This window comes from Mus musculus, chromosome 9 (genome assembly GCF_000001635.26).
Source record: "Mus musculus strain C57BL/6J chromosome 9, GRCm38.p6 C57BL/6J".
NCBI classification, from domain to species: domain Eukaryota; kingdom Metazoa; phylum Chordata; class Mammalia; order Rodentia; family Muridae; genus Mus; species Mus musculus.
This window is the reverse complement of record NC_000075.6, coordinates 123,527,497-123,547,409: the sequence shown is the minus strand read 5'-3', so window position 1 is coordinate 123,547,409 and position 19,913 is coordinate 123,527,497. Positions and strand designations below refer to the sequence as shown.

General features: G+C 40.2%; 1 protein-coding gene and 1 non-coding gene across 4 annotated transcripts in view; one reads left to right on the top strand and one right to left on the bottom strand.

The window, feature by feature from the left end:
• The window catches only part of Sacm1l (SAC1 suppressor of actin mutations 1-like (yeast)), a 62,848-nt gene extending 45,191 nt beyond the window's left edge, over nucleotides 1–17,657 (bottom strand). For 2 of the 3 annotated variants that reach the window (NM_001357485.1, NM_030692.5), the window contains exons 1-3: nucleotides 17,489–17,657; nucleotides 4,969–5,066; nucleotides 352–426 (exon numbers count right to left, since the gene is read on the bottom strand). In NM_001357485.1, the coding sequence (NP_001344414.1) occupies nucleotides 352–426; nucleotides 4,969–5,066; nucleotides 17,489–17,520 (205 nt within the window). In that variant the 5' untranslated portion in view covers nucleotides 17,521–17,657. Of the gene's footprint in view, nucleotides 1–351; nucleotides 427–4,968; nucleotides 5,067–17,488 lie in introns of those variants that run through there. The other variant, XM_017313703.1, reaches the window with a different exon arrangement.
• A 255-nt stretch (nucleotides 17,658–17,912) lies between these two features.
• On the top strand, nucleotides 17,913–17,985 carry n-TRacg2. The gene has a single exon. It is a non-coding gene; the product is annotated as a tRNA-Arg (tRNA).
• Nucleotides 17,986–19,913: the final 1,928 nt, after the last annotated feature.

Genomic DNA, 19,913 nt, shown 5'->3' with positions numbered 1-19,913 from the left:
AAGACCTCTGTGCGTTCCAGATCAGCGTGATCTATATAGCGACTTCCAGGATAGCCAGGACTATACAGAGAAACCCTGTCTCAAACAAACAAACATTAAATGTTCTCAGAATTTATAAAGATTTATGAGATTTCAACTGTAGAATAAAATCAAACATGAAATCTTTCTTTTAAAAAGAATACATCAGGATGATAAATTTACCTGTTTAGAGAATATTATTTTTTTAGAAACTAAGGACAAATACTTAACCTAGAGATTTATCTAAAGAATGACAGGAAGAACACTTTTTTCATTACCTAATGTTATTTGTTTAATTACTTTCTTTGCTCATCATGGCGTATTTTCTCTTACCTGCCACCAGATGGATTGTGCCCAGTATCCCAAATATTGGTCTTGTAACAGCAGAGGGGGGAACATCTTTTTTGACTTAAAAAGAAAAATAGAAAAGCTCACCAACAAAATAGAAATCTAGTTTCGGTAACTTCAAGTAAATCAATTTAGACAATTTATTCTAAAAATAAAAACTATCATTTTTCATTAGTATCAGACCTCCATTTTTTGCAGAACATAAAATAAAGAAGTCTGTGTGATAGTAAAAGAAGATGGTATCAAAAACACATACTTGAGTTTCCTCATCAGATAAGCTGTCGGTGATTTCTAATGTTGCCAGAGACTAAGCACTATCAATCCCTTTAATAAGAGTAAGTAGAAGTGCTCCATCCAATGGATGGCTGTGAGCATCCACTTCTGTATTTGTCAGCACTGGTCAAGCCTCTCAGGAGACAGCGATATCAGGCTCCTGGCAGCAAGCTCTTGTTGGTATCCACCATAGTGTCTGGGTTTGGTGGTTGTATATGAGATGGATCCCCAGGTGGGGCAGTCTCTGGACAGTCATGCCTTCAGTTTCTGCTTCACACTTTGTCTCTGTAACTCCTCCCATGGGTATTTTGTTCCCCCTTCTATAAGAAGGACCAAATTATCCACACTTTGGTCTTCCTTCTTCTTGAGTTTCATGTGTTTTGTGAATTGTATCTTGGGTATTCTGAGCTTCTGGGCTAATATCCACTTATCAGTGAGTGCAGCCTGATATAGATGTCTCCTGAGAGGCTCTGCCAATGCCTGACAAATATAGAAGTGGATGCTCACAGCCATCCATTGGACAGAGTACAGGGTCCCCAATGAAGGAGCTAGAGAAAGTATCCAAGGAGCTGAAGGGATTTGCAACCCCCTAGGAGAAACAACAATATGAACTAACCAATACCCCCAGAACTCCCTGGGACTAAACCACCAACCAAGGAAAACACATGGTGGGACTCATGGCTCTAGCTGCATATGTAGCAGAGGATGGCCTAGTCGGTCATCAATGGGAGGAGAGGCCCTTGGTCCTGTGAAGGTTCTATGCCCTAGTACAGGGGAATGCCAGGGCCAGGAAGCAGGAGTGGGTGGGTTGGTGAACAGGGGGAAGGAGGAGGGAGTAGGGGGTTTCTGAGGGGAAACTAGGAGGGGGAAAACATTTGAAATGTAAATAAAGAAAAGCATTTGAAATGTAAATAAAGAAAATATCAAATAAAAAAAGAGTAAGTAGAAGTAAGGATTTGAGACAAGAGTCTCATCTTCATATAGAAGGAGAGTCAAGTGAAGAAAGGAAGCCAGAGCTTCCTCCTCCCGTGTCTAACAGCAGTGCGCTGCGCATAGGCAGGCAAAAAGCCAACTACTACCTTGAATTCTTTCAATAAAATTGTATCTTAGAGAACGCATTTCAGAATTGTTCAACTTTCAGCCAATACGTTTCACAGAACATATTTTATAGTAATGCCCCAACGTCAGGTGGAAGAATTCCATATCAAACAAGCTTATTTTGGGTGATTCAAATTCAAATACCACTATTCATCTCTCACACACTCATGTGAGAACAGAACTCTGAGGGAAAGTAAAAGAAAGCAGTCACTCTCTAACACAAAGTTCTCCGAGCTATGTTGCTAAAAAACTGTATTAAGCTCCGTTTTTTTCCAGTTTTCTTTCAACTTATCATCAACCCGAATCTCACTTCTGTAAACACAAGTCCTGGTTCTTAAAGTCAGTGGTAGTAGTAATTCTCTTATTTTAAATAACTAATTCTAAGTAAAATACTAAAAATGGTCAAGATCCATTTGTGTTTGTGCTCAATAATTCAACTGATTTAAAATAATATTCTGTAATAACCAGTAGGAAAACTAGGAGTGAGTTATACATCAAGTTCAAGGATACCTAGGTTACATAGCAAGATTGTATCTATAAATGAAAAAAAAGATGGGGGAAAAAAGAAGAGTCCCTGAGCAATAAACAGCTCATGAGAATATTTTGTTCTGAATATACTGAGATTATTTGGCAAACTCAAATGTACTACTGGTAGAATGGTAAGATTTATTGGCCACAGCAAAATAACAATAAAACTGTAGCAATTTTCAGGATATGTGCTAGTTTTTCATGGAAGAAAAATAATCTATTTTCTATGGCCACAGTCTACATTACTATTGGTGAAGAGAAACTGGAAGAGACACAGCCCCTCACCATTACTGACTTTGCATCAAAGTTATTTCACTCCATCAAGGACTGTTGGTACTATCACCTTACTTCAAGTCTGTCTTGACCATAACACTTCAGTCTACCAAAATGGAGCTTCAATCTCTACCTACAGTAAAGTCATTGCTAGTCCAAAAATAACTGAGAATATACCTTACTAAAACACTTACAAAGCAGTAGCTCATATCACTAGTGAGTAAAGGAGTAATAGTGTTGAGTGGTATAATATATCTCTGGAAGTATATTAATAAGAGTAAAAATGAATCAGCTACCTAGAAGAGAAATGACTAAACAAGAGACAGAACATGTTAATTATCAACCTAAAACAGAACTCCGATGGCCTTTGTCAAAGAAAAACTAATGTGTTTATAAAAATAACCAGTTACTCATACATATAGTAAGTTTATATTTCTCTTATACCTATTAATCTACTGAAAATATTTTTACATTTTACTTTACCTACTGAAACATTATTACTAAATACATACTCTGGCTATTCAAATCTTTTGAGATAGAGCCTCTGTTGGAGTAATGTTTTTGTACACTGTGTAAAGATTATCCTTATATTATTCAAATGCTGATTTCTGAATTGGCAGAGATCTGATTACAGGCCAGATTTTGGAATTGTTAAGCATCTCCTGCCTTAGCATTTTGTAATCAATGGTCTCCATCACCTTCTGATTGGTTAAATAAAGAGCTGAACACCCAATAGCGAGGCATGAGAAGATAAGGCAAGACTTCAATGCCCAGAGAAGTGAAAGGGTCTCAAATGGTGACATGGGACCCTGAGAATCACCATCAGGGCATGGAAGGAGGAGATGCCAGGCCAGGACTAAGATGAAAGGTAATGGCCCGAGTGCCTGGTAAGTAACCAGGCCAACACTGTTGAGCTAAAATGGCTCAGAATCTGCTCAGTTACAGTGCTAGAAGCTTACTAATAAAGGTCTCCATATCATTATTCAGAATAGGTCTCAATAGATAACCCTGGCTGGCCTTGGATTTATTATATAGACCAGGATGACCTTGAATGCACAGAGATTAGCCTGCCTTGCCTCACAAGTGCTAGGATTAAAAAAGTAGACCTCAGTCAGGCTGTGGTGGTGCACACCTTTAATTCTAGCACTCGGGAGACAGAGGAGGGTCTTTGTGAGTTCAAGGCTAGCCTAGTCTATTAAGCAAGTTCCAAAACAGCCAAGTCTATACAGAAAAACCCTGTCTCAAACAACAACAAACAAAGAAAAGTACACCTTCAAAGATTTTCTTAAAAATAAGAAATATAGAGCTGAAGAGGTGGCTTAGTGGTAAAGAGCACTGACTGCTCTTCCAGAGGTCCTAAGTTCAACTCCCTGAAACCACATGGTGGCTCACAACCATCTGTAATGGGATCTGATGCCCTCTTCTCATGTCTGAAGATAGCTACAGTGCACTCATGTAAATAAATAAATCTTTAAAAAAAAACATATAACTGCCTGAAAGTGAACTGGAAATGTTAAATCAATAAAATATAACATTCTAGCTGAGCCTGGTGGCACACGCCTTTAATCCCAGAACTTGGGAGGCAGAGGCAAGTGGATTTCTGAGTTCGAGGCCAGCCTGGTCTACAGAGTGAGTTCCAGGACAGTCAGGGCTACACAGAGAAACCCTGTCTCGAAAAACCAAAAAAATAAAAATAAAAAAATAACATTCTAATGTGAGTATCCTGGTACTAAACCAATGAAATATGAAATTCTAGTATGCTATTACTTGGTGTTTAATAAATGAAATAAGAGATTCTAATATGCTATTACTTGGCACACTGTCATCAAAACTAATATTAATTTCTTCAGAACTCAGATTGTTCCATAAACACAACTGAGCAAAAATATTTTTCACACCCAAGAGAAGCAAAAAATGAAATTAGATTAAAAAATAAACATTGCTTGCAATATTTACAACTTTTAGTTATGAAATTTTTCAAAACAAAACCAAAAGCAGCTGTGAAAGCTTCTGATACTTAAAGCAAAAACATCTTCACGCTCATTCAAGTGTTAGCTCTAGAAATGAGTTTATATACTGAAATCAAACCTATCATAATACAGATAAACAGGAATAATTCTGACCTAGACATGGTAACATGCACCTATAATCTCAGCACATGGGAGGCAGATGCAGGAGGATCCAGTGTTCTGGGTCAGCCTAAGCTACATAATGAATTCTAGGACAGCCTGGACTATATAGCAAAATCCTTTCTCAAAAAAACACCTCCCCGTAAATTTAATTGAGGCAGCAAGAACTAAGCTTTCTAATAAGACACTCAAAGAGCGTCATAATGATGTCCCACTTATGACATCATTAAGATGACAGTCTTAATCACTGGGATCTCAGCACTGCATCTCCCTGGGATGCTCTGGGACTGGCTAGACGTACCTGCAAGGGTGACCTCTGTGGACACTCGGTCAATGATGAGTACATCATCTGCTCCATCATCACAAGCCTCCACATAAAACTTTTCAGGTGTAATATGCCTAAAAAAAAATTGGCAGGCATAAATGTCAAATAAAATCAAGACAAAAAATTATTACAATAGGGTTTTAGTGCAGCATAATTTCCTACTAATAAATAGATGGTACTACTAAGTTCATTAGCCTTATGAATTTACACAGTAATTAGGATGCTAATAAGCTTATTACAGGGTAAATACGATGTTATATAAAGGGCTAGGGATACAGTTCAGCAGACAAGTACTTGCCTTGTCTGCACAAGGTCCTGCCAAACAATTCAGCATAATTAAGGACTAATTCAGAAAATATGAAGAATTAACGAACAGGAAGTAAAAAGGTGGGAAACAGTGCAGATGAAGCAGCCCTTAACTGGAGAAGTGAGGCTGCTGCCATGCAGGCAGAATTCAAGTGTTCTCCACACACACACACAGCCAAAAGCCCCCACTAATTTTTACTACTGACTTACCAGACCTCCCTCAACTTGAGGCTCCATCTACAGAAAGTATTTTATGTATATATAAGCTATATTCCAGTGTAACATTTACTGAGTAATGTCCATTTAAAAATTATGTGCTAAGCATTACACCAGCATGGGGAGTCGAAGACAGGTAATAAAATATATAACACAAGAGAAATTTTGAGTAAACCTGAAAAACAGACTTCTTTATAAAGTTTTTTGAAAAAAGTGTTCTCTCTAAACAACAATGGCGTTTTAAAAAAAACCTCATCATTTAGAGTCCATCCATGCCAGAAGTCTTTCAAGCTTTTAAACACACGTGCTGTGGAACGAACATCTTACTGCATTCTCTGAGGCATAAGCAAACTTAGAACTTGAAAAAGCCATGTGAAATGCTTTCATGTGTGGCCAGTGCTATCACTGACTATCTTGTCTCTCACTCTGAGTGTCCTAGACACTCCACAATTTTTATTATAAGGTTCACATCAATTAACAAAGAAGCTCTTCTCACCAGACTTTAACAAGCACAGGGAGATGTGGCTCATTGCCTATGCTGCTTTACTATGAAGAAAACCAACAATGAATTATTTAGTCCAGCCCAGTACTAGCAAGCAGCCATCCACAGTCAGTCCAATCAAAGCAGGCTTACAAGCTTTATTTACAAGGGAAATCAAAACTTACAAAAACTGATCAATGGCATCTATGCTGGCTAGTTTTATTCAACTTGACATAATCTAGAGTTATCTAAAAGGAAGGAACTTGAGTTGAGAAAATGCCTCCATAAGATCTGGCTGTAAGGCATTTTCTTAATTAGTGACTGATGGGGGAGGAACCAAGCTCATTGCTTCTATAAGAAAGCTGCTCTTCCGAAGAACCCAGGTTCAACTCCCAGCTTCCACATGACAGCTTACAGCTGTAACTCCAGTTCCAGGGAATCTTATACTTTCACACAGACATGTATTCAGGTAAAATACCAATGCACATAAAAATATTTTTTTAAATCTGATATTTATAAAACTATGAATATAGGAAAAATAAAGGCCTCTAGTTCTAACAATGTAGCACAGAATCAGTTTTTAAAAGGCAGATGTAGATTATACTCTGCTATTGGGGGGGTCGGGTGTGGGAGGAAGTCATCTTTACAACTAAAAGTTTAAACAATTAAACCACAGACAAAATGTAATAAACAAATAACAGTCTTATGGGGGGGGGGTAGTTGTAAAGTAACTATGGTGGACAGAATTCTAAGTTCCCCTAACATTCTTATTTCCTATTAAGTAGGCACTGTCCTAAAGATGGAATTAAGACGACTTAATTACCCTTAAAAGGAGGAAATAAGTCTCAGGTGGTAGGAGTAGAGCCAGTATGATCATGCCAGCTCTAAAAGCAGAAGACAAGAAAAACCAGTGGGAAAGTGGCAGAGGGGAAAGAGAGTCCCATCCTGAGAATGGTTTAACCAGCAACTGATGGTCCCTAAGGTACAGGAGTTAGGATACAAGGACAAGAGAGGCACCATTAAAACTAAGACTGATCTCAGGCTGACAGCCTAAAGAAATGTGACACTGGCTTCTCTACCACAAGTGACCAGACTTGGTCAACAATGTGAATGAGCCTGGAAATTAATTCTTCCATCAACCTCCTAAACAGGCCTGTTGATATCTTAGCTGTTAGATAATATATGCTATGTTTGCTTTCTATTACTGGGACAAAGCAAGATGACCAAAAGCAACCTAAGGAAGAAAAGACTTATCTGGTTTATAAGTTACAGTCCATCGCCAGAGGAAGCCACGGCAGGAGGGCCTGAAGGTAGAAACTCAAACATGTGCTATGTAGGAAAGCTGCTTTTTGGCTTGCTCAGCCTGCTTTCTTACTCTACTCTGAACCACCTGCCCAGAGGTGGCACTGACCACAGTGGGCTGGGTATCCCACATCAATAATTAATCAAGAAAATGCACCACAGACTTACTTAACAAAACATTCTGGTGGAAGTATTTTCTCAACTGAATTTCCACCTTCCCAGTGACTCCAGCTTGTGTAAGTTGACAAAAAGCAAACTAACTAACCAGGATTTGTATTGTTTTAAATCCCGAAGTTTATAATAATTTGGTAAAGCAGCAATAGAACAACACAATATAAAAGTTTTTCCTATAGAACTCAATTAACATTCACCTTAAGCCTTGGCCAGAATGTGCCCACAAGTAGCCAAATGAGAGTTAGGGTACCTCTCCCTGGGACACTACAGATAAATACAGCTAAACATTGTTAAAGCACAATCTTTTTTACTCACTGTTAATGATAAATCCGTTAAGTTTTTGTTTCTTCCCTAAGCACATCTTCCTGTAAACAAGCAAAGATGTTGGGGAAAGGAGGTAATCCGACTTTCTAATTGCCAGTTGCAGTGACTCTCACTTGCTGCTCTGGCTGTCTTGAGAACAAAGAATCAAAAACCAAACCAACCAACCAACCAACAACAAAACAAACAAAAAACTGTTATGCTAGTTAATCAGCCATCAGAAAAGCCCTTATAGCAGCACTGACCATTTTGAAAACTCCCTGGGCATTTTAGGGAAGCTAGATTAGGCCCACAACTGCTTGCTCTGGCTACCAATGTAGTAGTCCCTGCCAAGTTGGTTTCAAGCAACTTGCAGGGGACTTTCCCTGTACCACTTCCATTCAGAGTGGAGGTGGGGGGGAGAGACACTTTTTTAATTACGAGCAGAGAGCTACTGTTGTGATCCATGCAAAGTAAACAGTGGCAGAACAGATGTGAACAGAGACCATTTACAGGAAGGACTGCTGTGGCTGGCAAAAATGGTCCTTCTTGGGCTCACTTGGTGAGATAAATAAGAAACACCCCAACCTACCGTGCTGCCTCTTATTGTTACCAACATTAGGCTCCCCAAGTCTCCAGTGGCATTTTCCTGTCATTAGTAATACAACAATGATTATTCAATATGTAATCTCAGGGATCAAACAATAGATACTGCCCTGCAACTACTATGATAATATCACCAAAAATATTCTCTCTTATTTCTTATTTATAAACAAAACACATGTTTAGGATTGTGAACACAAAATCTACCTGGTTTAAATCAAGTAAGGTTGGGCCTGGTATGGTGGCACATGCCTTTAATCCCAGCACTTAGAAGGCATAGGCAGGAGGATCTCTATGAGTTTGAGGACAGCCTGATCTACATAGTGAGTTCCAGACCAGCCAGGCTACACAGTGAGGCCCTGCCTAAAAAAAAAAAAAAAAAAAATCGAGTATTGAAAACTTGCACCAATTTGTATGGAAGAAAGCCTAGATGCAAAAATTGACAAATGGTCCACTCTACTGTGCAAGAGGAAGGGAGTCTCAAGATGGGCAGTGGTCTACTCTACTGTTTGAGAGGTTGGGAAGTATCAGGGCCATATTTGCTTATTGGTGTTGGACTTTAATCAGGTGAAATATATCACTAAAAGTCTGCTTATGTAAAAATGCTACCTAGGCTTGGCCTGCAAACAACGATGTCAGCTAACTGGCAGGCAGGGGCCGTGACTTAGAAGCCTACGAGTCACAGAAGCAGTGTCATTCGCTTTGCTGTCTTCTCTCCTGCTGTTCATTTCCTACCACTCATTAACCTGACTTAACCCTGATCTGACATATAGTTGCCTTATGTAGTAAAGTTTGTCCTGTAAGTTTTTATGTTCCCTAGAGTTCATTTCAAAAGCTGATGAGATTTTTAAAAAATCAAGTACTTATAGTCAAAAATAACTAACTATTCTGCGATGTAATTTTTTTCACTGCTGTTTTATTTTAAGTCTTCATCTGTGGCCACTCTGCAGACAAAGGCACTGGCCTGAATCTATCTGGCTTGGTTTTACTCATAGGAGAAGAAAGGTAAAAGTTGAATCCTTTTGTGGGGGAGGGTGGCAGCGAATGTTTAGTCAGCAAACATCTGCATTATTTTCTTTTATGAGGTCTTTACTGGATGTTTTTATTGGCTTAGTGACAGAGTAAACTATTTTAAATATTTTCTTTTATCCTAGCCCCAAAAATCTTACTAGTAATATAACAATGTTTATTTAATATACTCAGAAATCAAACTGTAAATTAAGATAAGACTTCTAGGTCATTCAGGACACAGCAAAACAGTGGGCTTCACATCTCAAACAAGTCTACTCTCTCTTTTTTTTTTTAATCTTTCTTCTTTCTTCCCTTCCCTTCCCTTTCTCTCCCTATCTCCTCCCTTAGTATCATCTCTGATGAGAAATTTTATATTTTCAAATGAGAAATTAATTTTTAAAAAGTACGACTAAAGCCAAGTTCTGCCAGGATTTTTTTCTCAAATTAAGGTTCCTATCATCAGGTTATTCTGCACTCTCAACTGGCAAATACACAAAATGTAGGCTTCGTGGAAAACAAGATAAAGAATGTATCAGATCTGTGGCACACATGTATCTCAAGTTAGCTAGCTACTATGTGACCCAACACAAGACTATAAAAATTAGAGATTTTTTTGCAATAATTTAAAAAAACAAAACAACAACAACAAAAAAAAACAAAAAACTCACCTTGATTGCAAAGTCAAAGTAGAAACATTGCAATGTCAAACTTTTCATCATCAAAAATTGATGAAAAATTCGTAATTACAAAAAAAAATACTTGTATTGATCTTGCTAAATTTAAAGAAAAGTGGTTTCACACTGTAAGCATCAAGATCATCATCATTTTCTTCCATTGTGATTTTCTAGTATCTGAAAATATAACTTTACATCCTGGGCAACATACACATCCTATTTCAGGCCACAGCTGACCTTTCAAAATCCTGACAAATCACAATAAGGGTAGGCAGTGTTTCATTACTGCCCAAACCGCTGTTCCTGAAGAAAGTTGCACTTTCTGTTGCATGGTTTAAAGAAAAATGTGCAGAATTAACCTACTTTATGTGTATTACTACCAGCCAATTTCTCACTCATTAAAATGGTTATTGCCAAGAAGAGAAAAACAGAAAAAGAGTGTTGGCAAAGATGTCACAAAATTAGTACCTTGGTGCTTTCCTAGGGAGACAGTAAAATGATGCGGCCGATGTCAGTCTTTCAAAAATCTAAAATTAGAATTGTCACATGACCTAGCAATCCCCTGACATTTTGTTTTATTTTATTTTATTTTATTTTAATTTTGAGACAGGGTCTCACTATGGAGCTCTGGCTTCTTGGAACTTACTATGTAGATCAAGCTTGCCTCTAATTCATAATTGCCTCTGCCTCACCAGTTTTGGGTTAAAGGCATGGCCACCAAGCTGGGCAGCAAGTCTATTTTTGTGTATGTGTTAAAAATAACTAAAAGAAGTCAGGCAGTAGTGACACATACTTTTAATCCCAGTACTTGGGAAGCAGAGGCAAGAGAATCTCAGAGTTTGAGGCCAGCCTGGTCTACACTGTGAGTTCCAGGACAGCCAGGGCTACACAGAGACAACCTATCTTAAAAAAGAAAAAATAAAGGAAGGAAGGAAAGAAGGAAGAAGCTAAAGAAGATGATTTGCTGTACTCACATTTAAAACAGCTTCAATCATCAATACCTGAATATATGGAACCAACCTAAATGCCCATCCATCACTGGATAAAATGTGGTACACGGCGTCACATACTGCATAACATTTTTGTTTAATTCATTTGGTGTTGGTGTTTTGAGAGTCTCATGATGGATAAATAACTGAAGCTATCCTTGAACTCCTTCTACTCTTGCTTCCTCCTCCCAAGGGTTAGGACTACAAAGCATGTGCCGCATATGCACACTATGTAACGTTCTGGTCAGCTATGGATTATATGTACAATAGCAGATACCCTATGGTTAGTGTGTGATAGGCTACGCCATCCAGTCTGGCAGAAGCACATTCTGACATTCACAGTATGATGAAACTTGTCTGAAGATGCATGTCACAGGATGTTCCCACAGACTGTTTTATACTGCAGTGCAATATGAAACTATCCACCATGAATGGTATGCTAGTCAGTCTTCAAAAAACCAAAATTCTGACACATGCTACAAGATGGTTGAACTTTGAAGCTTTATAGGACTGAAACAAACTAGTCACAGAAGGAAAAATAGTGAGTTCACTTAAATGAGGCACCTGGAATGACAAGTTAAATCCACAGGAATACAAGAATGGTGGTTGCCAGGGTGGGAAGGAATGGAGGAACAGAGAGTCATTTAAGGAGCACAGAGCTGTAGTTTTGCAAGAACTGAACACATATAGTTAAGATGGTACATTTTTTTTTCAAGTATATTACCAGCTAAAAGACACTATTTGTAGAGGGTGGGGACTGGGAGGGGCTGTGATTGGGATGTAAAGTGGATGAATGAATGAATGTAAAAATTACTATTTATATAGAAATATGACTGTTGTAACATGAGACTGTAGCAACATACTTCTTCAGAAACCTTTAAAAAATTAAGGTCTTAAAATGTTTAACCTGTATCTGAGGAAAGACAGACAATATTTTACTAAGTTTGATTAGGGGGAAAAACTCAGATATAAAGGGCCCTCTGGCCTCAGTATATATACCACATGCTGAAGGTGTTTACTCAACCTTCCTTTGGGTTCCAGAGGTGTCATCTCAGTCTCTCACTGAGTGTCTCTCCTTACTGCACAGGTTCACCAGAAGCCCAACACAATCCCACACCAGCCAGTGTCTATAGAAAGCTAATACATGACAATTCTACCTTCTTCAAAACTTCCATCCTATCTATTCCTATAGACCTCAAAACCCACTAACAGTCAGACTCCTCCAAACCAGATCTTAACTCTTCCTTTGTTTTTGTTTGCTTGTTTTTTTCAAGACAGGGTTTCTCTGTGTTGCCCTGGCTGTCTTGGAACTCACTCTGTAGACCAGGCTGGCCTCAAACTCAGAGATCTGCCTGGCTTTGCCTCCCCAGTGCTGGGATTAAAGGTGTGTATCACCAGCACTTGCCTCAGATCCTAACTCTTCAAAACCCCTGTGTAGTCAGTGTGGCAGTCCAGCAATCCTAGTATCTGTAAGAGACAGACAGACAGATCAGGAGAGAGTTCAAGTCATTCTCAAGTTGAAGGGAACCTGGCTTCAGGAGACCCTTTCTCATATAGGACTCTTTATTATGAACTTCCACCTAGCTAATGCTCCCTGGACACAAATCCCTAGCGTCTGTGCCTTATTTCATGAAGAAAACCTTCCCACCATGCAACCCTATATGAGTACACTGAGTGTGCACTGTACAAAACACATTGATTATAAGTTCAATGCGGTCTGGGAACGCCTCACATTTCTCCTGACTGTGCAGCTACCAGAATGAGAGTGTTTAAGGAAGGCAAATTCCTGAGGAATGGTCTTTTTCTTTTCCCCTAAAGTTATAGATACTTCTTTTAAAAAGATTTTTGCTTTAGTATTATTATTCAAGTATGAGTGTATGTGTAAGTGAATGAAGGTGTCTCGTGTGTGTGTGTGTGTGTGTGTGTGTGTGTGTGTGTGTATGAGAGAGAGAGAGACAGAGAGAGACAGAGAGAGAGAGAATGTGTGTGAGGATGAACGGGTCAATAAATGGGTGAATAAATGAATGAATGCCTGTAGAGTCCAGAAGGCAGCTTTGGCTCCCTTGAACTGGAGATAAAGGCAGTTGTGTGCTACCCAATGTGGGAGATGGGAACTGAACTCAGGTCCTCTGGAAAAGCAGCAAGTGCTCTTTAGCATTGAGCCGTCTCGCCAGCTCAGAAAAAAGAGGGGTTGAGGGGTTTGCTTTTTTGTTGTTGTTGTCGTCATTGTAGTTTTCAGAAGCAAACTGCTACCTGATTCAGTATGTAATAAACATGTTCAGCATGTGATCTGTATGTGGTTGGGAAAGCTATGAATGCAGCCTGATACACAACCATAAGCTTACCTAGCACATTTTTATAGGTTTGTTTTTTTGTTTGTTTGTTTGGTTGGTTGGTTGGTGCTTTTTCTTTTTGTGTAACTCGACAGCACGGTTCTCAAGTGTGAACTCTGTAGATGATTAAGACATTTTACAATGTCAAAAGCTAGATACACCTAAAAGTAGTCTTTGCCTTACATTTTGTTTTGGCTGACATTTAAGGAGGAAAAGGGTAGTACATTTTTTCCTATAATGCATTTTTCTATTTTTGCCATTTCAGATTGTGTCTAACATTATTCATGCTTATGCAAGTAGCTTAAAAAAGCTAGCTAGGCATGTTGACCAATATCTATAATCCTAGCACTTGAAAATGGTGGAGCAGAAGAATCATGAATCCAAGCCAGCCTGGGTAGTAGTACTGTCTTTTAAAACAACAAAACCACCTAAATTCTGTTTTCTATATGAAAAACCCATGTTTCAACTGTTTTCTCTTACAAGTAACACAGTTTTACACCTGGCTGTCCAGAGTAAGGAGAAAGCAATCTGATAAGAGAAGAAAAGGTCATTTGAATAATGCAGTGTAATGGAAAGATCACTAGACCCTTGGCCAACTGTTTCAAGGTTGACTCTGCTATGCCTTTTTTTTTTTTTAATTGCACATCACTCTTTATTATACTGATCTGGAAAGACACTTAGTTGTTATGCCCAAACGAGTTCTGAACCCACACAGTACAGTCAAGCAGCTGGAACGATTCAGACAGTGAAAGACAAAACCTCGGACATGATCCAGGGGCACTTCACCTCTGAACACAAGGCGAAGGGACCCAAACACAGCAAGAGGTACAAGGAGTTTATCCCACTGATACAAGGAATGGCTTATTTTCTCAACATGTTTATTAGATACTGATTGAGGTAGTAGTTTACTTCTGAAAACAACAACGACAACAACAATAAAACAAAATAAACAGTCCACACAAGACTGTTTCAACTGCCACTAGCAACCTCAGAGTTGCTTTTGTATGCTGATGTATGTATATATACCTTTTTTTTTTTTTTTTTTTTTTGTAAAAGTATATGTAACACAGAGACTCCGCTATGCTTAATGTGTGACTTATCTGACCCGGACACCATGTGACACTCTTCAATGAGGGCAGACTATAAATCAACCTATGACTTCACAGAAGCACTGATAATTATGTACATGCATGCACCTCACCCCTAGCTGCTTCTAAAGAACACAGCCAAATTATCCCAGACTCTGTTCTTCTTGAATAGTTCTATACTGAAAAATTCATTTTCTCTGGAGATTATGGAGTAGATGCTCATCTGAGGCTCATGGTAAGTACTGAAGAGGACTAGAGAGAAGTCAACATTAAGCTATTGATCACTTTTAGATACATTCAAGCAAAGCATATGTAACTATTATCTCTCTGGTTCAAACATTACTCTGGATTGGTCATTCTAGCTTTCAGTCCTCTTGACTAAGAGTAAACAGAATGTGTAAATTGTATGGATATTTGGTGCCCAAACAGTGTGACAATAAATCCTTACTTTTTGGTATCAAAAACCATAAAGAAGTCAATGAAGGGAAACAAGATTCTCAGAGAAGGTATCAATGAGATACTCTGAATACTTTATCTACAAACCTTATAAAGTATAAATGCTCATTTTCAAAATAAAACAATTATTCACAGAAGCTGAATATCCTGCCCAGGACACAAAGCTAGTAGGAATGTTAAGAAGTTTATCCATGTCTGTTCTGACTAAACTACCTGAGACCTCTCTTCTTTACTCCAGATGTGACCAGCACATAGACAGGAGAGACTGAGAAAGCCCTCTGGCAGAAAGATAAACAAATACAAACCCAAGACTGAAGTTAGAAGAGGAGCCACAACCTCTAGCATGGTTTACAAGCAGTAAAGTTACAAAATTATAAAGAACTTAGAATTCAGGTAGTTAAAAAATGTGGGCTCCAACCTGTAGTCAGTAGAGTAGAAGTGGAATTGTAACTGGGAACTGGAGGGTAAGCAAAGAACATCTAAAAGGTGGGATTTTAACAAAGCAGAGATAAGCTGAAGAAAGTGTGTGACATGGGTGCAAGAAGTTGTCATTTAATATCCAAGCACTTCAACACTTCAGGAAATTATATACCAATACATCTACAATAAAGTAATTTATTTCCGTTCTCTGAGACAGGGTTTCTCTGTGTACCCATGGCTGTCCTGAAACTCACTCAAGACCAGGCTGCCTGAGACCCACTGCCTCTGCCTCTTAGGTGCTGGTTTAGATTAAAGTCAAGCGCCACCATCAACCAGCAAAGTAACTTCACATATGGCTCTTTTTAGGTATTTTTAAAAGTCCCACCATTCTTAGATAGTTCAGCAACTAATTCAGCCTACAAGTACCTCTAAAACAGAATATTCTTTGCCCATGGGGTATATTTAAAAGTTTAAATAGAATGGCTAAAAAGGGGGGAGGGGTGAAAACAGATTCTAACTCACAAACTCCCTGCTAAAGAAACACTTGCAATCAAGTTCTATCTTCACATTTATAGAAACATCCAAACCCTAAAGACTGATATGAATGTCCATATAACCCCAGACTCATAGTTTCCACTTCATTACAAAACCACCATTTCCACTTCTAAAGGATAAATTCCCTTCTCTTCTGTGTACACATAAAATGGTGTCTGCCTGTAGTGAAGTCTGAACTGGAGAGGATGGTAAGGATGAAGTATGAACACTCTTATTTTTTAATTTTATATATAAAAGAATTATTCACAGAGGTTGAATAACCTGCCCAGGAATCAAGGAGGATGGCTGCCTGTATTGAGGTCTGGCCTGGTGAAACTCAGTGCCTGGGCAGCTCAAAAATAATCTTCCTAATTCTCAAGTTATCCATCTCAATTATTCTTCGATGCAGGAAAACTCAACAATATCCTGTAACCGAAAGCCGAGCTACTTCAAGGCAAGACTCCAAATTGCTTAAACACATCTGAGACCTAGTGTAAGATCATGTTCAGCCCTTCAACAACTATCAGGTGGACAATAACCTAATTTGCCAGTAAAGGACATGTGACTCGGGCCGGACATAGACCAGTAAGTACACTTTGCTTCAACTGTCACCAATAAGGTGATTATTCACTTTACAAAGGAAAACTAATTAAAAGAAATGTGGAAGGAAGGGTGGCGCTGGGCTTTTCAAAGAGAACTGTATGTAGCAAGCAGAAGAGGCATAAAGGGTGAACACAGCAAAACATGAAAAGTGTTGGGCAGATGGCCTCCCTCCAAATTCTGGACTCATAACTTTACACCTTCAGTTATTCATTGGGCGTACCCAAACTACATTTGTTTCCTGCAAACGAACTGGGATGTCTATGTCTAATTAACAGGATAATTTAACTTGGCTTTTCGAAAGTTATATTTGCTTCTGCTACTAAAGGCATTCCCAGACCGTGGTAAATTATTAAAGCGGTTAGGGCGAAGTTATTCACAAACAAGGAGTGTAGGTGCTGAGGGTAACACAAGAGAAATTATCCCCCATCTCCTCTAACCCAGGACGAGCCAAAGAGCTTATAAATGTCTATTTTTTTTTTTTTTTGCACCTCTAAACATCCAGTGGCTGGGCCTCAAAACCTCAAGTCCTGGCTTTGCCAAAACTCAACATTGCTACGCCAAAATAGAGGCGAGCCTACTGTAGCTGTCGACGCAGTCTGTTGGAATAAGCACAGTAAATTCGACCGGCCCTTAGGACATCTGACTAAATTATTGCTGCGCCCTAAGAAGGACCCGTCATTGAGACTCCCAGGCCCAGAAAGCCTGAAACCAAGAGAAAGGTTAGCTCTGCCGGCGGACGTCAGAGCACGCCCGGTGAAAAAGGCCTCTCCCGGAGGCCACCCAGGGAAAGCTGGCTGCAGCCTCCGGTGCTGCGGGCTGCGGCTCGGCTCACCGCGCCAGGTCCAGCGGCGGGCGAGGCTGCGGGACACTGGCCTACGCTGCAGCCAGGCTGGACGGGGAAAGCCCAGCCCGCGAGCTCGGCCGGTGCGGGCCGCACACTCCCGGGCCTCGGCGCCCGCTCGCCCCTCCGCCCTTCCTGTCAGCGGCCGCAGCCCGCGGGACTCACAGCTTCAGATGCTCGTAGGCTGCGGCCGCCATCGTGCAGCTTCCTCCTCTTCGCTCCACCCGCAGTGTAGCCCGCTGCCACCCCGGCTCCGCGGCGACCGCTCCCCAGGCGCGGTGGTCAAGGAGCCTCGGCCTGGCCCCACCCCCTCCCGGGTCCGCCTCTCGGGCGAGCACGGGAGCCGGCGGCGGACAAACCAGTGAGCTGCGAGGCACGCCTCCGATGCGCGGATTGGAGCGGACCAAAGAACGCCGTGACGTCGCCTCTGGGGATTGGTGTAACGCGTTGCAGAGAAAGGCGGAGTCCCGGTAGCTTTGCACTGAGTCGCGACATTCAACAAACCGACCAGACTGAGGTTAGAAGCAGGAAGCATAGTGAAGCTGTGTAATTGGAGATCACTTATCGTGGAGGAGGCCTCCTCAGCACCGGGCCAGTGGCGCAATGGATAACGCGTCTGACTACGGATCAGAAGATTCTAGGTTCGACTCCTGGCTGGCTCGACGTGTGCGATCTTTTTCCTGAACCTTGGAAGGCCTGCTTGAAAAGGATCATAGCTAGATTGTCAAGGTCAAATGTCTTACGTTTTAATGTTGCTTTGCGAAAAAATAATACCTTCTTGGCTGTATTTGAAACCCGGAGTTACCTAAAACGGTTTGCAAGTTTCCTAGCTCCCCTGTTCTTAAAATTGCGCAGGAGTCTGGAAATGTACTCTTACGAAAACACTCTTGAGAGTGGAGGTTTGCAATCAGGGACAGGGACATGCGTGGCCAATGTCTTCCCACCCGATGACGGAAAAATCTCACCGAAAGCTCCTAGCTGGTAGAACACAGACGGCACTGACATGAGAAGGGCGTAGCTTCTGCTCTTCATGATTGGTACAGCGGCCTTGGCTAGCTCCGCTTGCAAAGCCGACCTAGCCTCCACTGCACAAGGAAACCTTAAAAATTCGGGGATTTCGCAGTAAGAGGCCCAGAAAAACGAGTACATGAACATTTTACGTAAGACCTGAGATAGCCAGAAACAGATGTGACGAAGGTGGATCGGGAGCAGGGCTCAGCCTATTCATTAACCAGTCACTCCATGATTAAGTTGTCCTAGAAAACATACCCCACTCCCCAGGAGTTTATTAAAACTGTATCAGATAAAGGAAATTATTGGGGCAGAATTAGACCAAGGACCAAGGGGTGTGGCTCACTCCTGCAGTCCATACTGCTGGATATAGACCAGGCCAAATGGCTGCCTTTGCTTTCCAGAGTACTGGAATTTAAGGTACAAGATACCATACCAGGCTTCTACACTTCTGAGGATTTAGTTTGCTTTTAATGAAGTTATAGTGGGTTGTTTCTCGAGACCGGGTTTCCCTGTGTAGTTTTGACTGTCCTGGAACTTGCTCTGTAACCAGGCTGGCCTCCAACTCAGAGATCCCTGCCTCTGCCTCCTGAATACTGGTGTAAAAGCACGCACCACTACTGCCCAGCTAACAGTATTTTTTGTTTGCTCTTTAATTTTTTGTCTGAGATTTGAGATCATTAATATGCATTGTTGTCAGTTTTAGCACTTAAAAAAAATGAGGGTTTTTTTTTTTTGTTTTGTTGTGTGTTTTGTTTTGAAGGGTGTGTGTGATGTGTGTACGTGCAGAGGGGGGAGGGGAAGAGAAAGAGAGACTGACTGAGGCTGTCTTATATAAGACAGTGGGCCTTTACTTGGCTATGGAAATGGACTTGGAACTCTGATTCAAGCTCCCAAGGTGCTGAGGTTATAAGCAAGCACCACCAACCACACCTGGTTTAAGAGTTCTTGCTTTAAGATGTTCTATTTGGGTGGATAAGTGGACACTTTAAAGGTCCATCTCATAGGCATTTAGATTTTTGGTACATATTTTCAAATTGCTCTGTGGAAAAATTAAAACAATATACCCTCTGTCACCAGAATGTTTCCACACATGCTAATCAACATTAGATATTTATGAATACATATAACATATAAATTAGATATCCAAGTCTCATGTACTAGCATATACCTAAAATTCTAGAATTTGAGACAGAGAGGTGTTGATCTGGAGACCTTATCTTTAAAAAAAATAAAGCATCCACATACAAATATAAATTATAGTTTCTTTACAGCTTTCATAAGTGAAAAACAACTTCCTTTTTACTTTCATTTCTTGGCCTATTGATTATTCTCTCCTGGTGTATTCAATCTTTTTTTCTCACAAACTTGACCTTGAAAAGATTTTATTTTTCATTGTTTATCTGTGTGTGTGTGCTCGTGCAAGTGCTTTATGAGACTAAAAGTATGAGATCCCCCTTGGAGCTAGGTACAGCCAGCCAAGGCAGGTGCTTGAAACAGAACTCAGGTCTTCTGCAAGAGCACAGGAGCTCTTTGGTTGTTACACATTAGTCTTTCTGACAGTTTATTCTTTACCCTT